The following is a 23,055-nucleotide window of genomic DNA, read 5'->3' as shown; positions in this document are numbered from 1 at the left end:
CACCACAGGTTGGAGAGACGTGAGTCCTCTGTGGTCGCCGGCATAATAAATGACCCTGCAATCTGGCATACTTTTGTCTCGTGATAACTTTCTACGCTCCGGTCAAATACAACATAACGACATGGAAAAATATTCCATATTCATGGGTTCTAAGAATCAATATTGTTAAAATGTCCATACTACTCAAAGCAATCTACAAATTCAGTGTGACCCCTATCAAAATACCAATGACATTCTTCACAGATATAGAAAAAAAATCCTAAAATTTATATGGAATCACAAAAGACCCAGAATAGCCAAAGCTCTCCTAAGCAGAAAGAACAAAACCAGAGGAATCACATTGCCTGATTTTATACTACAGAAATATAGTAACCAAAACAACATGATACTGGCATAAAACCAGACACATAGATCAATGGAACAGAATAGAGAGCCAGAAACAAAACCACACACCTACCATGAACACATTTTTGTAAGAGGTGCCAAGAACATACACCGTGGAAAAGACAGTCTCTTCAGTATTGGTGCTGGGTAAACTGGATATCCACCTGCAGGAGAATCAAACTAGAGCAGTATCTCTCATCATGTGCAAAAATCAAATAAAAATGAAACTCCTAAGAGAAACTCCAAAAAGGAACTCTCAAGGACGTTGGTCTGAGCAGAAATCTTTTGAATAATACCCTACAAGCACAGGGATGCAAAGCAAATAATGGACAAATGGGATCACATCAAGTTAAAAAGCTTCTGCATAGCAAAGGAAATAATCAACAAAGTGAAGGACAAACCCATAGAATGGGAGAAAATATTTTCAAACTACTCATCTGATAAGTGATTAATAAACAGAATATATAAGAAACTCTATAGGAAAAAAATCTAATACTCCAATTTAAAAAATGGGCAATAATTTGACCAGATGTTTCTCAAAAGAAGAATACAAATGGCAAATAGGTATATGAAAAGGTGCTCAACATCACTGATGATCAGAGAAATGCCAATCAGAACTACAATGAGCTGTCATCTCACCCCAGTTAAAGTAGCTTTTATCCAAAAGACAGATAATAGTGAATGCTAGTGAGGATATGGAGAAAAGGGAATCCTTGTACACTGTTGATGGGAATGTAAATTAGTACAACCAGTATGAATAACAGTTGGCAGTTCCTCAAAAAACTAAAAATAGATCTACCATGTGATCCAGTAATCTCACTGCTGGATATATACCCAAAAGAAAGGAAATCAGTATATCAAAGAGATATCTGCACTCCCATGTTTGTCGCAGCACTGTTCACAATAGCCAAGGTTTTGAAGCAACCTATGTGTCCATCAACAGATGAATGGATAAAGGAAATGTGGTACATATATGTAATGAAGAGCTATTCAGCCATAAAAAAGAATGAGATTCTGTCATTTGTAACATGGTGGAACTGAAAGTCATTATGTTAAGTGAAATAACTCAGGCATAGAAAGACAAATTTCACATGTTCTCATTTATCTGTGGGATCTAAAAATCGAAACAATTAAACTCATGGAGATGGGGATTAGAAAGATGGCTCCCAGAGGCTGGGAAGGGTATTGGGTGGTTGCAGATGAGGTGGGGATGGTTAATGGGTACAGAAAAGATTAGTTAGAAAGAATGAATAAGATCTAGTATTTGTTGGCACAACAGGTTTACTGTAGTCAATAATAATTGTACATTTAAAAATAACTGAAAGTAAAATTGAATTTTTTTTGTAACAGAAAAGATAAATGCTTGAGGGGATAGATACTGTATTTTCCATGATTATTACACATGCATGCCTGTTTCAGAATATCTCATGTACTCCATAAATGTACATATATATACCCACCAAAATTTAAAAATTAATTAAAAATTGTTTTCATTTAGCAGTAAAGATAAATGGTTAAAACTAGAAGTTTGTAGTATTTTGAAAGAAATGAAAGTATGTAAATAAGATAATTCAAAAAGGGTTGTTACAAACATAACGAACTGTTCCCAAATAATCTCATAATGAACTTGATGAGAAAAATTATATCCCTATCAACAATCTAAAAATTGGAAGATGAACATATATTCCTATTTTGAATATAGGTTTTATTGTTGTTGAGATGCAAAACTGTCCTAAACTGCAATCTCTTTTTTGTTAAAGTGAATATATGTAACTCTTATACTAACACTAAAAAATACGCTGTACATATTTAAAGGAAAATAGTCATTAATTATTGTTTCAACAATAGAGACATCTTGACCAGAAGCAATAAAATAATTAGAAAAACTAAAAAGCACTTCATTCAACATCATATTTCTGAATTTATGTTGTCTTATTTGTCGAATTATATTCTTGCTGTACACACATGGGTTAAAATCAGAAAAGAATACATTGTTTATCTAATCATTAATATATTCCTCAGATGATTTTTCAAGACAATGTTTGAATCAATAATTTCTTGCACATATAAGATTGTTGGCATGAAAATGAGGTTGAGGTTTAGGTGGAGAAAGTTGACCATGAGTATTGTGTCACTTGAACATTGTTTATTTACATATAATGAAAACTACAAAATTGGCAGTAAAACAAAGGACAGTAGAGGTCATTTTTTTTTTTTTAAAAGAGTGTGTTGGGAGGTGGGGAGAAAGAAACCCGGGGGGTGGGAGCAGCCAAGTTGACCTAATGGAAACAGCTCCTCTCTTTGGCTCCCACCAAGAAGGATGAAAACAGCGAGTGAATTCTGCATCTTCATTGAGGTACCAAGTTTCTCTCATTGGTACTGACTAGGTGGTTGGCGCCGCCCAGGGAGAGCAAAGAAAAGCATCCAGGGCCCACCCAAGAGCTGTGTGGGCAAAGTGAGCTTGCTCCTCCAGCCGAGGAAGGTGGTGAGGGATTGTGCTACCCCTCCCTGAAAACCATGCTTTTCTCATAGATCTTGCAGCTCATGGATCAAGAGTTCCCCTTGCAAGCCCAGGCCACCAGGGCCTTGGGTCCCAAGCGCAAAAACTGAAAAGACATGGCAGCTGCTTGGGTGGCTGGCTTTTCGAGCAGGCACCACGACACAGGAGTGTTTGCATACCTCCAGCTCTGGGAACTCCCATGAGGCAGGATATCTGTCCATTTCCATGGGAAGGGGGCTGAAGCCAGGGAGCCAAGTGGCCTGGCTCCCACAGAATCCCACAAGCTAAACGCTGCTGGCTTGGAATCCCTGCTGGCCAATGCAGCAGGCTGGAGACTGCTTAAGAAGACAGAATTCCCAGGGCGGGAGGGGTGGTCACCATCACTATGGCTCCAGTTGGCCACTGTCCCCTGCTGTAGGTGCCAGTGAGACTGGGTGGTCTGGACTGGGAGCAATTCCCCAAAGTGCAGCATAGCAGCTGGGTCAGTTCGTGGCTAGACTGCTTCCTTTAGCAGAACCTTGATCCATTTCTTCTCACTGGGTGAGGCCTCTCTGTGGGAATTTCAGCACCCCTAGATAGGGGTTTATGAATAGAACCCTGATATCCCTGAAAGGAGCCCCTAGGAGGAGGGCAGGTGCAGTATCATGGATCAGTGGTCTTTGTCTTTTCTGCCTGCTGGCTCTGAAGAGTCAGGGCAGCCCAAATGAGGGTGCAGCACACCCGCTCCACCAAGGAGCAGTCAGACTATTTAAGCAGATCCTTGATCCCACTCCTCCTGACTGGGTGAGACTTCCCAACAGGAGTCCCCAGATACCTCATACAGGAGCATTCCAGCCAGCATCAGGTTGATGTCCCTCTGGGACAGAGCTAGAGGAAGGAGCAGGCTGCCATTTTTGCTGGACTGTAGACTCTTCTGGTGATACCTCCAGTGGTGGAAGAGGCCCAGGCAAATAGGATCTGGAGTGGACCCCCAGCAAACCACAACAGCCCTATGGAAGAAGGGTCTGACTGCTAAAAGAAAAACCAGAAAGCAACAACAACATAAATGAAAAGGACCCCACAAAAACCCCATCCAAAGGTCAGCAACGTCAGATCAAAGGTAGATAAACTCATGATGATGAGAAAGAATCAACACGCAAATGCTGAAAATTCAAAAAGCCAGAATGCCTTTTCTCCTTTACATGTTTGCAACATATTTCCAGCAAGGGCACAGAACTGGGCAGAGTCTGAGATGGATGAATTGACAGAAGTAGGCTTCAGAAGATGGGTAATAATAAACTTCACTGAGCTAAAGAATTATGTACTAACTCATTGCAAGGAAACTAAGAAACATGATAAAACATTACAGTAGCTGTTAACAAGAATAAATATTATAGAGAGGAACATAAATGACCTGATCAAACTGAAAAACACATCATAAGAACTATACAATGCAATAGCAAGCATCAGTAGCTGAAGAGACCAAGCAGCTTTAAAACTATCTTGCTGAAATAAGACAGGCAGACAAGATGAGAGAAAAAAAAGAATGAAAAAGAATGAACAAAACCTTTGATAACTCTGCAATTATGTTAAAAGACCAAACCTATGACTGATAGGAGTACCTGAAAGAGATAGGGAGAATGGAACTAAGTTGGAAAACACACTACAGGATGTCATCTAGGAGAACTTCCTCAGCCTAGCAAGATAGACCAACGTTCAAATACAGGAAACCCAGAGAACTCCAGTAAGATACACTATGAGAAGATCAACCTAAAGACACATAATCGTCAGATTCTCCAAGGTTAAAATGAAGGAAACAGGGCAACCAGGGAGAAAGGCCAGGTCTCTTATAAAGGGAAGCCCATCAAACTAACAGAGGATCTCTGCAGAAAGCCTACAAGCCAGAAGAAAGTGAGGGCCAATATTTGACATTTTTAAAGAAAAGAATTTCTAACATAGAATTTCATATCTGGTCAAACTCAGCTTCACAAATGAAGGAGAAATAAAATATTTTTTAGACAAGCAAATGCTAAGATTTTATTCTGAAAAAGAAATAAAATCTTTTTCAGACAAGCAAATTCATCACCACTGGGCCTGTCTTGCAAGAGCTCTTGAAGGAATTACTAATTATGGAAAGGAAAAACCGTTACCAGCCACTACAAAAACATACGGAAGTACACAGACCAGTGACAATATGAGACAACTACATAAACAAGTCTGCAAAATAACCAGCTAGCATCATGATGACAGGATCAAATTGATACATAATAATATTAACCTTTAATGTAAATGGGCTAAATACCCCATTTCAAAGATGCAGAATGGCAAGCTGGATAGATTCAAGATTCATTGGTGTGCTGTATTCAAGAGACCCATCACACATGCAAAGAGACACATAGACTCAATCCCATTACTAGGTATATACCCAAAGGAATATACATCATTCTGTCATAAAGACACATGCATATGTATGCTCATTGCAGCACTATTTACAATTGCAAAGATGTGGAATCAACCTAGATGCCCATCAGTGATAGGCTGGATAAAGAAAATGTGGTACATATACAGCATGAAATACTGTGCAGACTTAAAAAGAATGGAATCATGTCCTTTGCAAGAACATGGGTGGAGTTGGAAGCCATTATCCTCAGCAAACTAATGCAGGAACAGAAAACCAAATGCTGCACGTTCTCACTTATAAGTGGGAGCTGAACAATCAAAACACGTGGACACAGAAAAGGGAACCAAACACAGTGGAGCCTGTCAGGGGTATGGTTGAGGGAGGGGGAACATTAGGAAAAATAGCAGATGCATTCTGGGCTTTATACCTAGGTGATAGGTTGATAGGTGCAGTAATCCACCATGGCACACGTTTACCTCTGTGACCTTCACACATTGCACCTGTGCCCAAGAACTTAAAAAAAAAGAAAATAAAAAAGCTTGGAAGAATGGATCAGAGACCTTGCACCATATGCCTCATGTACATTGATCTTGCATCAAGAAGTGACTGCTCAACATATGCTTACTTTATTTCATAAACATCTTTGGTAGTATCCCATACACTGTTCCTTGGTGAATGTTCTGACACTGCTTCATGCAGAAATCTGTTCATGTACATTTATTTTATGTGAATCAAAATCTTGAAATATTGTGACATAGAAAAGTAGATTTCTTCGGTTTCAATCCTAATGTAAGGTATCAGTCAATTTTTCAGAATGGAAATGTGACAGTCTCAGCACTTTGTTGGTTATCTGAGGCTGAGAAACTACTTTTTCATTATAAATTATATTTCACATTATTATATTGAAAATAACATATTATAGAGGTAAGCAAAACATTCTCATTAGCTTTTTACATAGAACCTGGGCTTAGAAAGAATGCTTTTGCTTGCCTTATGCCAGAGGTTTGCAGAAGCTATATCCAGTTGAAAAAGTTTTCTGTGTAACAGCACTGATATTGAAGACCATTCTCATTAAGCTACAAATTATCTAGTAATCAGATCCACTAATTGTTTATATTTCTCATACAAGTTGCCAGAATAAAGTCTTGGTTTTCCAAAATTTATATGCTTTCTGTTCCCAATTGTCAGAACTGAATAATCTAGTATAGTCTCTCTAACCTCACATTCTAGGAAGTTCAGAGTTAAATTCCATAAAGTCTTTATTTTTAATAATTTTGAATTATTGTCTTATATATATTTATATATTTTGCAAGCCAAACTAGTTATCTTTGGAAGTAGATGAATTATACTTTGGACATGTTCTGGTAGCATACCTTTAATTTTCATTTACTTAGATGAAATGTAGATGAATCATATTTTTGAAACTACAGGTTTTGCCCTCTTATCCTCCACCCCGACACACAATATGTCCTTATACAAATTATATTTGATGGGAACCTTCAATGTGAATGATAGCAAAATATTTGTTTTCCTATTATCTTTTGAATGGTCCAATACTGGATTTGAACTCAAGACTAAATAATTTTTCAAAAAGGAATTAGCAGTGATTTATAAAGTTACTATTTTTTTCAGCAAAGCTAGAGAAGATCTGCTGAAAATTCAGAAAGAACGTGATTTTCATCGAATGCATCACAAGCGAGTAATTCAGGAAAAAACCAAATTAATTAATGACCTCAAAGGGTAAGCTTCTCATATTTGTTGGCATGTTTATTAAAGAGTTATTCAATACATTTTAAGTAACTTGACTATGACAGAAAGTTTTAGACAAAGTTATTAATTCCACATTTATTGAGCATAAGATGAGTAAGTTGCGGCCCTGCTGTCAAGGGTCCCAGAAACTAGTTGTGTGTGTGAAGTGGGAGGAGTTAAGCAGAAATATACAGAAATACACTGCATTGTTGCTATGCCACCCAAAAGGACTGTCATCCCAATCAGTCTGGAATGTGAGAGGGCTCAAGAATTTATTTCAACAGGAATTAAATTCTCAAGTACAATAAGAGTAGACAGTGAGGAAGTAGGGTCAGCACAGTGCTCTTGGCATTTAGTACATCCTCTGCAAATACACCAAGGCATGAAAAAGCATGGTATGTTCATCAGATTATGCATAGAAAGCAAAGTGCAGTTGTGGTATTGCCGGGATAGGGAACATATGTCTAAATGATTTTGAATTTATGATAAGTCTTAGAAACATTTTGAAGGCATTATTGAGATTTACTTTCTCTCCTTTACCTTCCTCTGCTACAAAAACAAGAAAAGAAATTTACAATCCTTAAATAAAATTGTATTTTGCTTGCTTTAGGGCAGTGCTATTCAACAGAACTTTTGTGATGATGTAAATACTCTAAATCTGTACTGTCCAATAGCCCCTAGCAATTTATATTCAAAAATAGACCATACTTGTTCAAATTCCTAATATGTATAAAGGGACTACTTTTCATATAAAATTCATCATTTTAGATTACATGTTTTTTCATGTTTCATTATTTCAGGTAGCATGGTAAAGAAGTTCACATTACTTTGTAATGCAACTACACTTGCTGTATACTCAGATAGCCTTTATTTCTTCATTTAATCATTATGAAAAACATCTTCATATAAAAATCTGGATGAATCACTAAAGCTCATTTTATAAAGACCTGAAACAAAACTTCAGTGATGACATTGAGTCACAAAAAAGCTTGGCATCAAGTTAATCAGTCAAACACAGTTTGACTGTGTTTGCCTGATAGGTGTGCCATTGCATAATAAATCAGCTATAGGATGAAGAGTTTTTGATGCCAGGCAAAATTAGGGTCTGAGCTCTCTCTGTCATATTTTACCCAAAAACGTTAATAGTGTATCCATATTTCCTTTCATTGTAAACCATTAAATGTTTATCTTAATTTTTTCTGTAAAAATTTCAACTAGTTTGATAATAAATTTTACAGTTTTTTTTTTTTTGGTTTGTTTGTTGTTTTGTTTTGTTTTTTAGAGTCAGAGTCTCATTCTGTCACTCATGCTGGAATGCAGTAGTAAGATCAAGGCATCCTACAGCCTTCAACTCCTGGGTTCAAGCTATCTCAGCCTTCTGAGTAGCTGGCTCTACAGGTGCATGCCACCATACTTGGCTAAATTTTTTTATGTTTTAATTTTTTTGTAGAGATGGGGGTCTCACTTTGTTGCTCAGGTTGGCTTTCAACTCCTGGCCACCAGTGATCCTTTCATACTGGCCTCCCAAAGTGTTGGAATTACAGACATGAGCAACCAAGCCTGGCCAGTATTTCCCATTTAACACAAGTGTCTTATTAGGAACATACTTATTTTCAGAATTATCTATATCTAATATTACAACTTGCAAGCAGATAAATTATGAAGTACTTATGGACCTTATAAAATAGATACACCCTTTGAAATGGATTAAACAGAGAGTTTCTGTGTTTCCTTGTTACATTCCAGTGAAATTCTATGTGTTGTTAATTCTTTTAGCAGAAGATAGTCAAGCCATATCTCATGAATGAGTTAAATTCCCAAATTAGTAAAAATAGGGACATTTTGCCATCAATATTTTCTTTAAAATTCTTCAACCATCCACAAATTGCAGTGTACATTGTTTGTATATACAATTCTATATCTGTGTCTTTTATGTATTTATAAATATGTAATGTTTATGGAAGATTATAGTATATAGTAAAGCATATATATACACAAACACACACACATATACTATATATGTATACTATATACAGCAAAGTATACATATACACTATGTATATATATACACACACACTAAGTGTACATATGTACACACTAAAGCAATCAGAATGGAGGACATACTACCTACATTTTTATTTTTGTTACTTTTTTTGAGTGTTGTATTAATAAAGATTAAATGTATATATAAAGTAACTGTACTTTAATGCTTAATTTCTATTGCTATCATCAATGAAATATGATATCCAAATTAATGTCTTTTATAAATACTGCTATGAAAACATTTATTGTAGAAAATAAAAAACTTTTAATTTTTAATGGAAAAAATATTCTTTTGAAGAATCCTCTACTGTCTGCCAGGGTAGCTTCAGCATTTCAGGGAATTTCTGCTTTGGGCTATGTCATTGTAAACAGTACAGAATTAGCTCTCCAACTCGTACTGGACTTACTCTCCAAATGTAAGGAACTGCAAAACTGTACAAAATATATGAGGCTGTTGTTTTTTTAAGATGGTGGAAAATTGGCAAAGCAGGACCATGATGCCTAAGAAAAGACAAACACAAAATGAGCAGTGTGATCACCCCAGATTTCTTCCTGAAGGTACTTTTCAACCCACAGTTTGACCAGATATAACCCAAGAAAAGCATGGTGGTTTTTGGAGCTGAGGAATCAGAGATTCAGAGTTCAGGGCTGCAGAGGTAGCTGAATTTGCAGCACGGTGTACACAGAAGGAAGGAGGTACATGAAATGTAGCTTAAGAAATACCTTTACTGGTTCTCTTCAGTCTTTGGCCACGTAACTAACTTGTGGAAGTATAGGGTGAGAGAACACGAAGCCTACCAGAAACCATCAGCTGGGACACTGTGAGCAAAATAGAGATTCCAAAGGTTGCACAGTGCTGGGAGATGTAGAAGCTCTGACCAGCTATAAGGGAAGGAACCTCACTGAATACTCTGAACATTTAGTTCATATCCTTGATAAGCTGTGCCATATAAGCAGACATAATTGGTCCTAGAGAAAGTGTTGCTTTAGAGTTTTTCTCCAAAAAGCTTAATGGTAAGCTTTGAAAAACTCAAGCTGATTCACTAGGAAATTAACTGTCAGAAAATAACTCTTTAAAGGAAGAAAACAAAATTCAGACAAGTGTATGTTCAACATCAATAAATAAAGTTTATATGTATAGATCTATTTAAAGATATAGATCTACCTAGAAGCAGGAAGACATGACCTATGATCAGGAAAAAGCAGAAACGGTCACAAAGAAAAGAGAATTACAGAATTAGCGGACAGAGACTTTAAAACAGTTATTATGAAATGCTTAGCGTTTTAAAGAAAATGATGACTGTAAGGAGTGATAAAGAATTAAACTGAAATTTGAGAACTGAAAAAAATAATATGCATAATGAAAAATTTACTAATAGGATTTAGAAGATTGGACGTTGCCAATGGAAAGATCAATGAACATGAAGACAGGAAGTTAGAAAATAATAAAGCTGGTGTGCAAAGAGAAAAAAGCTGAAAAGAAATGAGCAGGGACTCAGAAAAAAGACTAATGAAACATAAATAGAACCTCTGGGACAATATCAGATAGTTCATTACAGGTGTATTTGAAATCCAAGAAGAGGCTGAGGATAACCTTCCCCATTCTGCTAGCTTATTCCAATTACTAAGTATACAAATTCAGATTATTTCCTCAGGAACACTGGAATTCATCACTGAGTGCTTACATGGACCAAATATGCCGTGAGCCAGACATTAGCCAAGACTCTACTTATTTCCTCTCCCCTATAGATTCCCATTCTAACAGAGGGGTCATGATTCTGCTTTAGGTTTCTGAAATTGAATGGCATCTTCTTAAAATATCTTCCCCCAGTATGTAGCCATGCAACTAAATAGCCAGGGGTAATTTGGAGAAAAATTGAGGCTATTTATAATAGTATATAATTGCTATGGTGTTATGGAGTGCTTCCTCTACTGTCTCCCAGGGTAGATCCAGCATTTCCACTTAGCCTTAGCGGTATTGGCTATCTTTCCAAGTTTCTAAGGACCACTTTTAAAGTGAATTTACCTTATTTGCTAGGGTTCTTACTATAATGTTAAATCCATTGTGTTGAGGTCAAGGAATTATTGTTTATCTAGTCTTGCATTCCAACCCCCTTTATCAACTACCTCAAAATCTAGTATTGGGGGTTACTTTACCTGTTCCTGCCAGTACATGCTGACTATTTCTTGCAGCAGTTTAGATGTATAGTCTCTTTCCTCCCTGATCACACCATCAGTTTGGCACTAAGGAGAGGAGGAAGGGACCACTTCCATTGAGGGAGGGGGTAGCATCTGTTACTTGTTACTTTGTGGGGAAGTGGGCTTTTCACCATTTTGCAGCACAGCTGAGGAACTACTTCTTTCTAGGAAATGGAGACCACCTCTGTAAGCCCATAGGGCTACAGAAAAAACATTCTCAGGGGCATCCTGAGAACCAGAGAAAATGAAAGCGACATTTCATGCATTTCATATAATAAAAAGAGTCAGCTTACCTGGAACGCATAATATTAAATATGCATTACTCTCATATAAGAGCTTCAAAATACATGAAGCAAAACCTGATAAAATCGAAAGGAAAAACAGAAATGTCCTTAGTTATACTAAGGATTTTAACACTCAGTATTAGAAAGTGTAGGAAGAAATATTCATAGATGGATTTGACATCCACGAAGAGGCTGGGGATAACCTTCCCCATTCTGCTAGCTTATTCCAATTGCCAAGTATATCAATCCAAATTATTTACTCAGGAACACTGGAATTGATCACTGGGTGGGTACATGGACCAAATATGCTGTGAGCCAGGACCCTACTTATTTCCTGACCCCTATAGATTCCTATTCTAACAGAGGAGACCAGATATAACCCAAGCAGAGCATGGTGGTTTTCAGAGCTGAGGAGGCTGAGATCAGAGTTCAGGGCTGCAGAGGTAGCTGGAACTTGCAGCATGGTGTACACAGAAGGAAGGAGGTACATGAAATGTAGCTTAAGAAATATCTGTAATAGTTTTCTTCAATCTTTAACCACATAAATTCTGGAAGTATAGGATGAGAAAACACAAATCCTAGCAGGAAAACAGCACCTGGGAAGCTCTGAGCAAAATAGAGATTCCAGAGATTGTGTAGAAGAATACTGTCAATCAATTGAACATAGTTAACATTTCTTGACTTCTACTTTGAATTTTCCAGTGCACATGGAATTGTCACCAAAATAGATTACGTACTGAACCGTAAAACCAGCCTCTATACATTTCAAAAGGATTGATGTCATACAAAGAATGCTTTCTAACCACAAACAAATTAAGTTAGAAATCAATTTTTTAAAATCTCAGGGAGTTTCCCAAATATTTTGAAACTAAGTAGTATACTTTAAATAATCCATGAGGCAAAGAAGGAAATTAGAGAATATTTTGAACTGAATGATTAAAAATGCAGCATATTGAAATGCAGCCAATGCAGCTTAAATTGAAATTGATGGCTTTAAATGCTTATTTTAGCAAAGAAAGTTTTAAAACTAATGTCATCTTAGAAGCTTAAAAAGAACAAATTACATAGCAAGAAACATGAAGCAATGAAAAATAAGAGCTGAAATCAACAAAAAATGGACAAACAAAAAAATCAACAAAGTCAGATGTTGGTTAATGGAAAATATAATAAAACTGACATTTGATAATGAAATTAATAAATTCTTATTAGACTGATCATCACCAGAGGTTGACAAGAATGTGGAGTAACCAGGACTGTCATAGAGGTTGAAAGTATAAATTACAACCCAGCATAAACTCCTGGGTACTTATCTAAAATAAATGAAGATATATGACCAAAAAAAATCTTATATGACTTATATAAAATGTTTAAAGAGGCCTTATTCATGATAACCCAAACTAAAATCCACTCAAGCTTTCATCAGCAAAATATACAATAAACACAATGGGATATATACATACATAAAAGGGAATACTACTCATAGTAAAAAGGAGTAAAGTATTGCTATGTAAAGCGATATGGAAAAATCTAAAGAAACATTATGCTGAGTGAAATAAACCAGTTAAAAAAGAGAACATGTTATATGATACCAAGTAAACGAAGTTCTAGGATTTTCTGTGATGTTAGATACGCTTCATATTTTAATAATGTATGCTATTTAGATGTGCATTTCTCAAAACTCTGAACTGTAATACTTAAGATCTATATATTTTATCCATGTAAATTATACTTTAATAAAAATGTTTTGGGGTCATTTTCAAATAAAACAGATTTTTAAAGGTATTTGTTTATATACTAGGTTGAATTATTTCTTCTGTTTAGATATAAAAATATTTTGTACTTAATTTTTAAAATACAAGATAGTCAAACTTGTTTTGAAGACTATCCTTTAATTTATTTTGATGTGAACGACACTCCATGTTTAATCATCCATTATTTGTGGCCCTTGTCTTTCTGACAGTTATTTCCAAATTGACAAAACAAATTGCATGTTAAAAAATTCCATTGGTAGCATCAGTCTTCTGAGTACATACTTGGACACAGCAAGGAAATAGAGGACTAGTTAAGACATGTGATTTGCTCTGTCTCTGCACCCTCCACCCTCAAGTTGCAGTGAAGTTGCATGCTTTTTTCTGCTTCTTGGCTGTAGTGTGTTAACCTTTACATGGCTATTCATTTTTATTTCACAGCAAAAAAAAAAAAAAATGGTTTCAATGTTAGATGGAAATCACTAATTTAATTCAATTACCCCTTAAGATGCTATTGACTTTTTATTTTTTATAGGTTGAAGTTACATTATGCATCTTATGAACCAACTATAAGGGTATTACACGAGAAGCACCATACTTTACTAAAGGAGAAAATGCTGACCTCCTTGGAAAGAGACAGAGCAGTTGGGCAGGTAAAGATACAGTCAAAGATGCCTTAAAATCATCTTTTAATCATTTTTTTAGTAATACAAGCAGAAATACTGGTTTTGTTTCTGTGATTAATTTAAAAACATATTAAACCAATTTTCATGTGAAAGAGATCCATTTGGAAGCATTCAGAAAAAGTATTTCTCTATTTCACTACCTATAAATATTATTGTAAAATTAGGCCAGGGGTGGTGGTTCATGCCTGTAATCCCAGCACTTTGGGATACCAAGGGAGGTGGATCACATGAGGTCAGGAGTTTGAGATTAGCCTGGCCAATATGCCGAAACCCTGTCTGTACTAAAAATACAAAAAAATTAGCCAGGTGTGGTAGCACACGCATGTAATCCCAGCTACTCAGGAGGCTGAGGCACAAGAATAGTTTGAACCCGGGAGGTGGAGGTTGCAGTGAGCTGAGATGGCCCCATACCACTCCATACATTCTAGCCTGGGCAACGGAGTGAGACACTGTCTCAAAAAAATTAAATATTATTTAGTTTAGGCATAAATTTATAGAAGATTATTAAATTGCAGTTAGAAGAAAAAACTTAGCCATTATGGTCAAACTTGGGTTTAAATGCTAGCTTTGACATCTATAAAAATTAACCTTAGGAAAGTTATTTAAACAAATTGGAGCTCAGATTTCTCTCATATAAAAGGTAGCTGCAAATACCAAAGACCTACCTTTTAAGATTGTTATGAAACTTATATGAGATATTTTAATAAATAAAAACTCCCTTCAATTTTCTCCCAAATGATTATTCGACATGCTTAGGTACTGACTCAAGTTTTTGGTTATTTTTGCTAATGGGTGACATCCTTTTAGGGTTTATCAATAGGCCTAGGCCTAGGGTAGTAGGTAAGATACCTTTGGCATAAAATTTAAGAAAAAGAAACAAAATGTTTATATACCACATTAAAACCATTTATCAGTTTATTAGAAAATGTAAAACCGCAACTACGCTTAACATTCTATTATTGTTTTCTGGAGATTTTCATTTTGGCCAAACTTTCAGAAGCTACAAAAGCTTACATGATGATAATACTCTTTTTTCGATAATTTTATTGTTAAGACATGCGTTAATCAAGATAATTTTGTCTTTTGTGTGTTTAATTTTGTCATTAGCTACGAAAATGCACAACATCATTGTCTCAATGCCCTATGTGCTTGAATTTAATTTTGTGTTTTGAATGTTTGAATTATAAGTAATATTGAATACAATGATGATATGGTTTGGCTGTGTTCCCATCCAAATCTCACCTTGAATTGTAATAATCCCCTCCAAGGGTGGAACCAGGTGGAGGTAACTGAATCATGGGGGTAGTTTCCCCCATGCTGTTCTCGTGATAATGAGTGAGTCTCATGAGATCTGATGGTTTTATAAATGTCTGACATTTTTCCTGCTTGCACTCATTCTCTCTCCTGCTGCCCTGTGAAGACGTGACTTCTGCCATGATTGTATATTTCCTGAGGGCTTTCCAGCCCTGTGGAACTGTGAGCCAATTAAACATCTTTTCTTTATAAAATACCCAGTCTTGTGTATTTATTCATAGCAGTGTGAGAATGGATTAATACGAATGAGTTTAACAGTAATTTAAATTTTTATGGCATTATAATCAAACCTCCAGAATTTCATACCCTTGCTTTTCGTCTAATCTGTCTTCCCCAGTCTCCCAACAAAAGGCTTTATTCTATATCCTGAGATGTTAGGAGCTAGATTGAGATCTCTTTTTCTATTTCTTATTCCAGACAGGCCAAGCTTAAACTTTTGCACCCATCTTACTCTCTTTAGTCCTCTTGGTCTTATGCTCATCTCTCATATACCATGTACAATATTTGTGTTTCAAGGTGCTCCTGGATGGTTTAGTGGAAAGAGCTAAGGATTGGGAATGGCTGGTGTGAATTCCAGTTGTGCTGTAAACAGCCAAGTGAGGATTCAAGTTATTTAAATATGTCTGTTTTCTCACTCATTATATAGGGATAAATTATTTGTCTTAAGATTGATAAATGTGTAAGATTAAAACATGTTTAAAAAGTTAAAATCATTTGATCTATGAGTTAGAGTTGAATTTTGCACACTACTGTTCAGATGTGCAAAGAACTGTATCTTTATTATATCTGCAACTGAATTTATTTTGTCTTTGAACCCCTACTTCTGCTGAAGACAAAAGACAACCTGCATACTAAAGACTGTCCCAAACTTTATGAGTTATACCAGTCTCTTTGGGTTTAACACTGGGTATTTGAATATTATATTAACTGAATGTTTAGCTAAAACATAGTTATTAGTACTAATTTTCTTCCTTCAAATTGCATTCTCTTTTTATTCTTCCCCTGATGGTTCCTGGTAAAAAAAAGTTGCTTATCTATCCATATAGCTTGAAGTCTTCAGGCTATTTCCCTCTCCAGTGTACTGTGCTGGTTTGATTAGGTTGGTGGTGTACAGGTACATGGTTCCTGGATAGTTCTGGGTAGCTCCTGGATGATTCCTAGGTAGGAACCACACCTTGCTAAATCCATGGCCACTGCCACAATATCTGTGAGCTCCTTTATATCTGCGGCCTCATTATCCTAACCCTAGTTTTTTTTTTTTTTTTCTGCTCTGGTACATCAAATATTAACATTTCTATGTACCCCACTGAGGTAGTTGAGGCTTCTGATTTCTCTGTACTGCAAATACAAGCCATGAGCAATTTGGAAACCAGTTAGGGTCCATCTACACAGATATACCTTTTTCAGCCAATTTTCAACACCACATGGAGAGTAGGATGTTTTTCTAGCAGAATGTAAAATATGACTCTTTTAGGGGTTGTCAATTTTCCTAGGCTATTCCCTGGAAAATTAAGAGCAAGTGTATTTATATTTCTGGGGTATCCCTAGACTATCTGGCTTTATTTGCCCTTCATTTCCAACTGACCCCACTTGCATTTTTCACTTGGTGGGTAAACTAGGACTCACATCTGACAATGTATCTATTGTATCTCGCGTCCCTGGGGCATCTCGGCTCTCAGGCACAGAACTCTTTTCACTTCTTTGTTCTATTGGATGGAATATCTCCTTATCTTCTTTTATGTTACACTCTGTGTCCTCATTTGTTCCAGCATTCCTGATTTACACCTATTTGCACAGGATAATTTTTAATAAATTTCACTTTTACCCTAAAAATATCCCAACTTGAAAAATCTTTATTAATGGGAAAAGTCTAAAGAGCGAATTTCTTGATATTTAATATGGAACAGTTAGTCCCACTCTTAACTGAACATTGAAAAAAAGAAAATAAAATGAAGCAGTTAGGATTTATAAATAGCTTTTCTCTCTCAACCAAATTTGCTGATCAAGATGGCAGATTCACTACAATTTGAGAAAGTCAAATTTAAATAGGAGTTGCTATTGCCACCACTGGGCTGTCACCACAAGTTTTACCATGGGCAATGCTGATACCGAATACTTGATACTCCTCTTCCAGAATTGTGTTATGCTTGTCGATGGAAACCGGATGTAGCAGCCACCATTCTCAGGATAAATTCCATACTCTACATTGTTCCTTATATCACCAGATTTTGTTCAGAATCCAAAATGGGTACATAGGAGTGATGGAGCCAATGAAAGTCCTGGTTATAGGAAAGGCTGTGTAAATATCTGATATCTATTGCAAAAGGTGGAAGACTCATAATTCTCTAAATCAAAATTGCTAAGTGGACAAAGTGACTGTCGAACACCCCTTATACCAGTCTAAACCAAGGCTCAATCAACCTATTTTCCAAATTAGGGCACAGAATATAGTCCTAGTCCTATCAGCTCTCTGGGTGTGTCCTTGCAGAGCAAGCCAAGATTACCACTTAATGAACTGAAACTGTTTGGTTACCCTTCATACAAAGAATAATTTATGGCCAACCCACCCTTTCTTTCTGTTGTAGCATACTAATCAGGTATACCCTCGGTGTACAGGCACAGATTAGCCTTTTAAAATGAACCTATTAGTAGTGTGTCATGAAGCTATAGAATGAATTTATGCAAAATATGTGTATAGAGAAAATATATTAAAATATATGAAAAGTTTATAATCTAAAATAGAAGATATTTTACCTTTTGTGTTTATCTTTTGAATATTTCTTTATTTCAATGTTTGATACAGTTAAGCTCTGAGAATTCATTTCCAACCAAAACTTTAGGATGGCAGTTAAGAGCAATAAGAAGCATCTTATGTTTTCTCTCTGGATTCCTGATTGTCACTTCTTTAAAAACCTTATCTTAATAAGCATTTAGCTTACTGTGTTTCTCTTTAAACCTATACCTTGCATAAAGAAGGATTGTATAATACTTAAAAAATTTTGAATATTATCTAGTTTGTATATGAAAGAGTGAAAACACACTATGAAATGACAGAAACCCAACAGGAAATGTATGTTTTCAAATTTCTTTTGTAGATAATAGACAGTCAATCAACATTTATTTAAAATACAATGAAAAACCTATAATTTTGTTTATAATTTTCAAAACTATTGAAAATATTGTTCAAAATTTTATTAGAGCTCCATGACCCAAAAAAGGTGAAATAGAATTGATTTGTAAGTACATATGTATAATACGTTGTCTTTTTTGGATCATGGGAATCTAACTCAGAATATTTATGTGTGTGTGTGTATATACTAAAAACTTGTGTGTGTATATATACTAAAAACTAAATCTAAATCTAAATCTATATATATATATTAAGTCTGTCTGCTTGGAGGATCTAGGAGTAATGTCACTTCACAAGTAATTAGCATATCCAGTGTTAAGATATTGGTTTCTAATATCACTGTTTAGTAAAAGGAAAGAAAACCAGGGTTCTTTGGAGAAATGTCTGACTCCAGGGCTGCGCAGAGAAAATACTAGATGAGACTGGAGCACTTGGAACATTTTCTTGTAAGAAAGTGCTCAAAAAGTAGCACAGAAGAGAAAAAAGGACTCCACAAAATTATGGGGTATTGGCCAGGTGTGTTGGCTCATGCCTGTAATCCCAGCACTTTGGGAGGCCGAAGTGGGCAAATCACCAGGTCAGGAGTCTGAGACGAGCCTGGATAACACGGTGAAACCCTGTTTCTACTGAAAATATGAAAATTAGCTGGATGTGGTGATGTATGCCTGTAGTCTGAGCTACTCAGGAGGCTGAGGCAGGAGAATTGCTTGAGCCCGGGAGGCAGAGGTTGCAGTGAGCCAACTGCAACTTCCAGCCTGGGTGACAGAGCAAGACTCCATCTCAAAAAAAGAAAAAAAAAATATATATATATGGTTATGTCAAGTTATGACAAAGGAACTGTAGTGGGTACCTGCAGAGGTCAGTGGATCCCCAACGAGATTTGATTTGGATGTTCAGATTGGTAACACCACACACACACACACACACACACACACACACACACAGGCTGTGAATAAGTTCACTACTTGTGTAATAGAGTTTTCTGAGGAGAACTGCACATTACCTCCCAAGCATTCCTGAAATGACTTGAGAGAGCAAGGAAGGGAGACTGGCTTGGAGTTTTTATTGTGGTTGGGGGTTAGAGCCAGGGTAAGAATTCTCATATGTGGGGTGAGGCTTGAACTATTTAAGTCTCTCCTCAGTACCAGACAAGGGAGTACCCAGGAATTTTTATCCAGTTGTCCAGATATTGGGCACAAGGGGAAGAGGGAGGAGATAAATGTTAAAGGCTGTTGACACTCAAACATTCAAACATCAAACAATAGAGTCAGGTTCCTCATTATAGGAATCCAACCTGAAAAAGCTTCCAGTGATCAAAACTTCTGAAACAATTTGAGCAACAAAATAACATAGTGTTGTTGAATTATAACCCCAAATATAAAGTAAATGTCTTTGATTCCTTCATAGTATAAATAAATGATGAATAAAGACATATGAGACAGTAGACAAATCTCTCATACAGAAGAATCCCAAGTAATATATGTTGATAATCCTTCCCTCCAGTAGGCGGAGCTTAACAACTCAGTTGTTAAATGTTGGTTGCACTTCATAAGTAATGACTTGCATCCAGAAATTCAATGGAAATAGGGAAGAAAGTAACTTTACAGTAAGGAAACCTGGCAACCTTCTCATCATGTGATCAAAGGATCAAGGTTAATATCATCAGTTTTAAGTCATGTTGGTAGCATGTACCTCTGATGTAATATGCTAATAATGGCATTTCTCCCCGATGGTCTTCTTCTTGCAAATTCTGACTTTAGTCTAACCATGGGAAAAATATCAGATAACCTCAAATCTAGGGCTATTCTGTAAAATAGTGTCAGATTAATATTGCTCAAAATTGTCAAGTACATTAAAATCAGGGAAAATCTATGTATTAGTCAATTTTGTGTTGCTATAAAGGATTACCTGAGACTGCATAATTTATAAGGAAAAGAAGTTTATTTGCCTCATGGTTCTGCAGACTGTACAAAAAGTATAACACCAGCATCTGCTTCTGGTGAGGGCTTCAGGAAGCTTTTACTCACAGTGGAAGGTGAATGGGGGGCAAGTGTGTCACATGGCAAGAGAGGGAGCAAGAGAGAGGAGGGAGATCCCAGACTCTTTGAAACAACTAGATTTCCTATGAACAGTGGGAAGGAAGGGACCCAAGCCGATCATGAGAGATCTTCCCCATGACCCATGAGAGATCTTCCTACTAGGCCCCACCTCCAACACTGGGGATCACATTGGAGGTGGGTCAGATATCCAAGCTATATCGGTCTGAGAAACTAACCCAATCCAGAGGAGGCAAAGGAGACCTAAAAACTAGTTATAACATGGTATTCTGGTTACGATTTTGAAACATAAAAAGGACATTATGGAAAAATGAATAAAACTAAAAATATAACCTGTCGTTCATAATATGTATCAATATTGGTTCATTTTTTGTGAAAAATATGTCATTACAATGTATGATGTTATGGGGAAAAAGGGGTATGGGACATACAGGAATTCTCAGTACTACATTAACAATTATTCTGTTAATCTTATGCTATTCTGAATAAGATGTTTATTTTTGAAATTTATAGTTCTTTTGGCTTCTAGGAATAGATATTAATATTTTACTCTTTTTCTTGACCTACGCATTTCATGAGCACTCATCTGTAGCTTATAATTAATAAATTATGTTATTTTCTGTTAATAAAGAAATATTGCTATTCAGTAATAGTACAGAAAGCATATATCTGTATGTAATTGAACAGATGGTATTTGGTGTTGGTATAGTAATATTCAATGCAAGATGAAATAGCTTTGTAAGGTCGAATTTTAAATTTAAGTCTATTTTTCAGGAATACGGGTAAATGATGATACCAAGCTAATAAATATTCTTAATTATAATACATGTTTAATAAAATAAAGAATATATGTGGGTGGAAAATGAGCTAAGAGTTTGGGAATGCAAACAACCTCTTCATATTTTACTTTCCAAGAAATAATTACCTTATATTTTATAAATATAAAGATGGTAGTTATTGTGAAACAATTTGAATAGATGAAAAACCTCTCTCAAAACAGAGAATTGAGTAATTATTAAACTGTGCACGAGTATTTTTAATTCAGGAAACTATGCCGTGAAATAAATGTTTCAGATGCTTGCCTAAAATAATTAATGATTAGCTGTGGAATTATATTTTAACTTAAAATTATGTTTTTCTTTTGTTAAAATTTGTTTTATTTTAAAAAATATTTAGGTATAAATTTAAAAGATATTAGTATTTTTAATATTTTACAATGGATATTTAAATACTGTGTTTTATGTAACTTTTTAAAAGTCATTTAATATATAACTTCATTTCTTTCAATTTTATGTTTTAGGTTTCTGGACTTCAAGAAACATTGAAGAACATGGAAATAGGACATAGTTACTATGTTACTGAAATTAAAGGTAAGTATAAAATGTGATGAAGCTCTACTTTAGTATAGTTTGGTGATTTCTCAACCTTATGAGTGATTAATATTCTCGAGATATTTAAAAGTGAATAAGTGCTGGTTATTTCACAAATTAAAATTTTAATAAAAAATAAGAAATATTGATATCATACTGTATGGATTAATTTTAGAGAAAAAAAGTCAACTATAATGGAAGGACTTCTGCTTCTGGCCATTATACCTGGTACCAGACTAGCCTTCTCTGTATAAATAACTCTAAAGCTAAGCTATAAGATCAGACACTTTTAGGCAATAGAAAACAGCTCAAGTGACAGAAGGCAATTGACAGAAGGAAAATTTATAAGGTGAGCTCTGCTATCACCATGGCTTCGGGTCTGTGGAAAGTTCCAAACTGAGCTTTGTGGAGATGGATGCCAATAAGAGCATGGCAATCTTGATAACTGGAAATAGCAGAGACCCTCGTTCACAGCTTTTGAAGCAACTAGAATCTATAGGAAAGAATACCAGAGAAGAGAGAGCTACAATAAGGAGTAGCTCAGTTTGTGAGGGAGTTTACTAGGAGTCCTTAGCTGAGGCTGCATTACATATATATAACAACACTACCTGAGACTTACAAACTTACAAAGGAGATATAATTCTATAGGACCATGAGGAGGCCAGAGATTCTAGAAGTCAAGCGGTGATGGGAGACATTGCAAGTCTGGCCATTCCTGGGTGGAAAGACCTCTTTCACACTTTGTTAACACATTAACATTCATATCTACCTTATAAAACCAGGAACAAGGCTAACACAGCATTCCTAGAGAGAACACAGAGCTTGGAGTTTGAGTCTTGTCAAGTTATAGGGCCATAAGAAATATTTAGGGCTTTCCGTGGATCCACCCTAACACAGCATAAAATTAAGCCTAGGATTGGGTCGTCAGTAAAAAATGGAACTGCGTTCAAGAACAAAAAAAATGACATCCCTTTGAGGAAGGCAGTCGTCCAGAGTCTTTACAGTCTTTCGCTCACATTGCCTAGCACATCATCAAGCATTTCTATATATGAATAGGAACAGGAAAATGTGACCCACAATCAAGACAACAAGCAGTAGGGATATCCGTTTCTGGAATCCCCTCCCACAACAGTGTGGGGCTCGTGTGCTCTCTTTCTCTATTTCTTTCTCTCCGACTAAATAAATCATTTTCTGCAAAAAAAGAAAAAAAA

At 35.9% G+C, this 23,055-nt stretch overlaps 1 protein-coding gene across 1 annotated transcript in view; it reads left to right on the top strand.

The window, feature by feature from the left end:
* Nucleotides 1-23,055, top strand: part of SPAG16 (sperm associated antigen 16) — a 1,101,632-nt gene that overhangs the window by 53,303 nt on the left and 1,025,274 nt on the right. Inside the window, exons 6-8 of the mRNA XM_017534985.2 lie at nucleotides 6,897-7,004; nucleotides 13,823-13,940; nucleotides 21,775-21,844. Of these exons, the coding sequence (XP_017390474.2) occupies nucleotides 6,897-7,004; nucleotides 13,823-13,940; nucleotides 21,775-21,844 (296 nt within the window). The remainder of the gene's footprint in view (nucleotides 1-6,896; nucleotides 7,005-13,822; nucleotides 13,941-21,774; nucleotides 21,845-23,055) is intronic.

Source organism: Cebus imitator, unplaced genomic scaffold, assembly GCF_001604975.1.
Source record: "Cebus imitator isolate Cc_AM_T3 unplaced genomic scaffold, Cebus_imitator-1.0 Scaffold89, whole genome shotgun sequence".
NCBI lineage: Eukaryota > Metazoa > Chordata > Mammalia > Primates > Cebidae > Cebus > Cebus imitator.
This window is presented reverse-complemented; position numbering and strand designations above follow the sequence as displayed.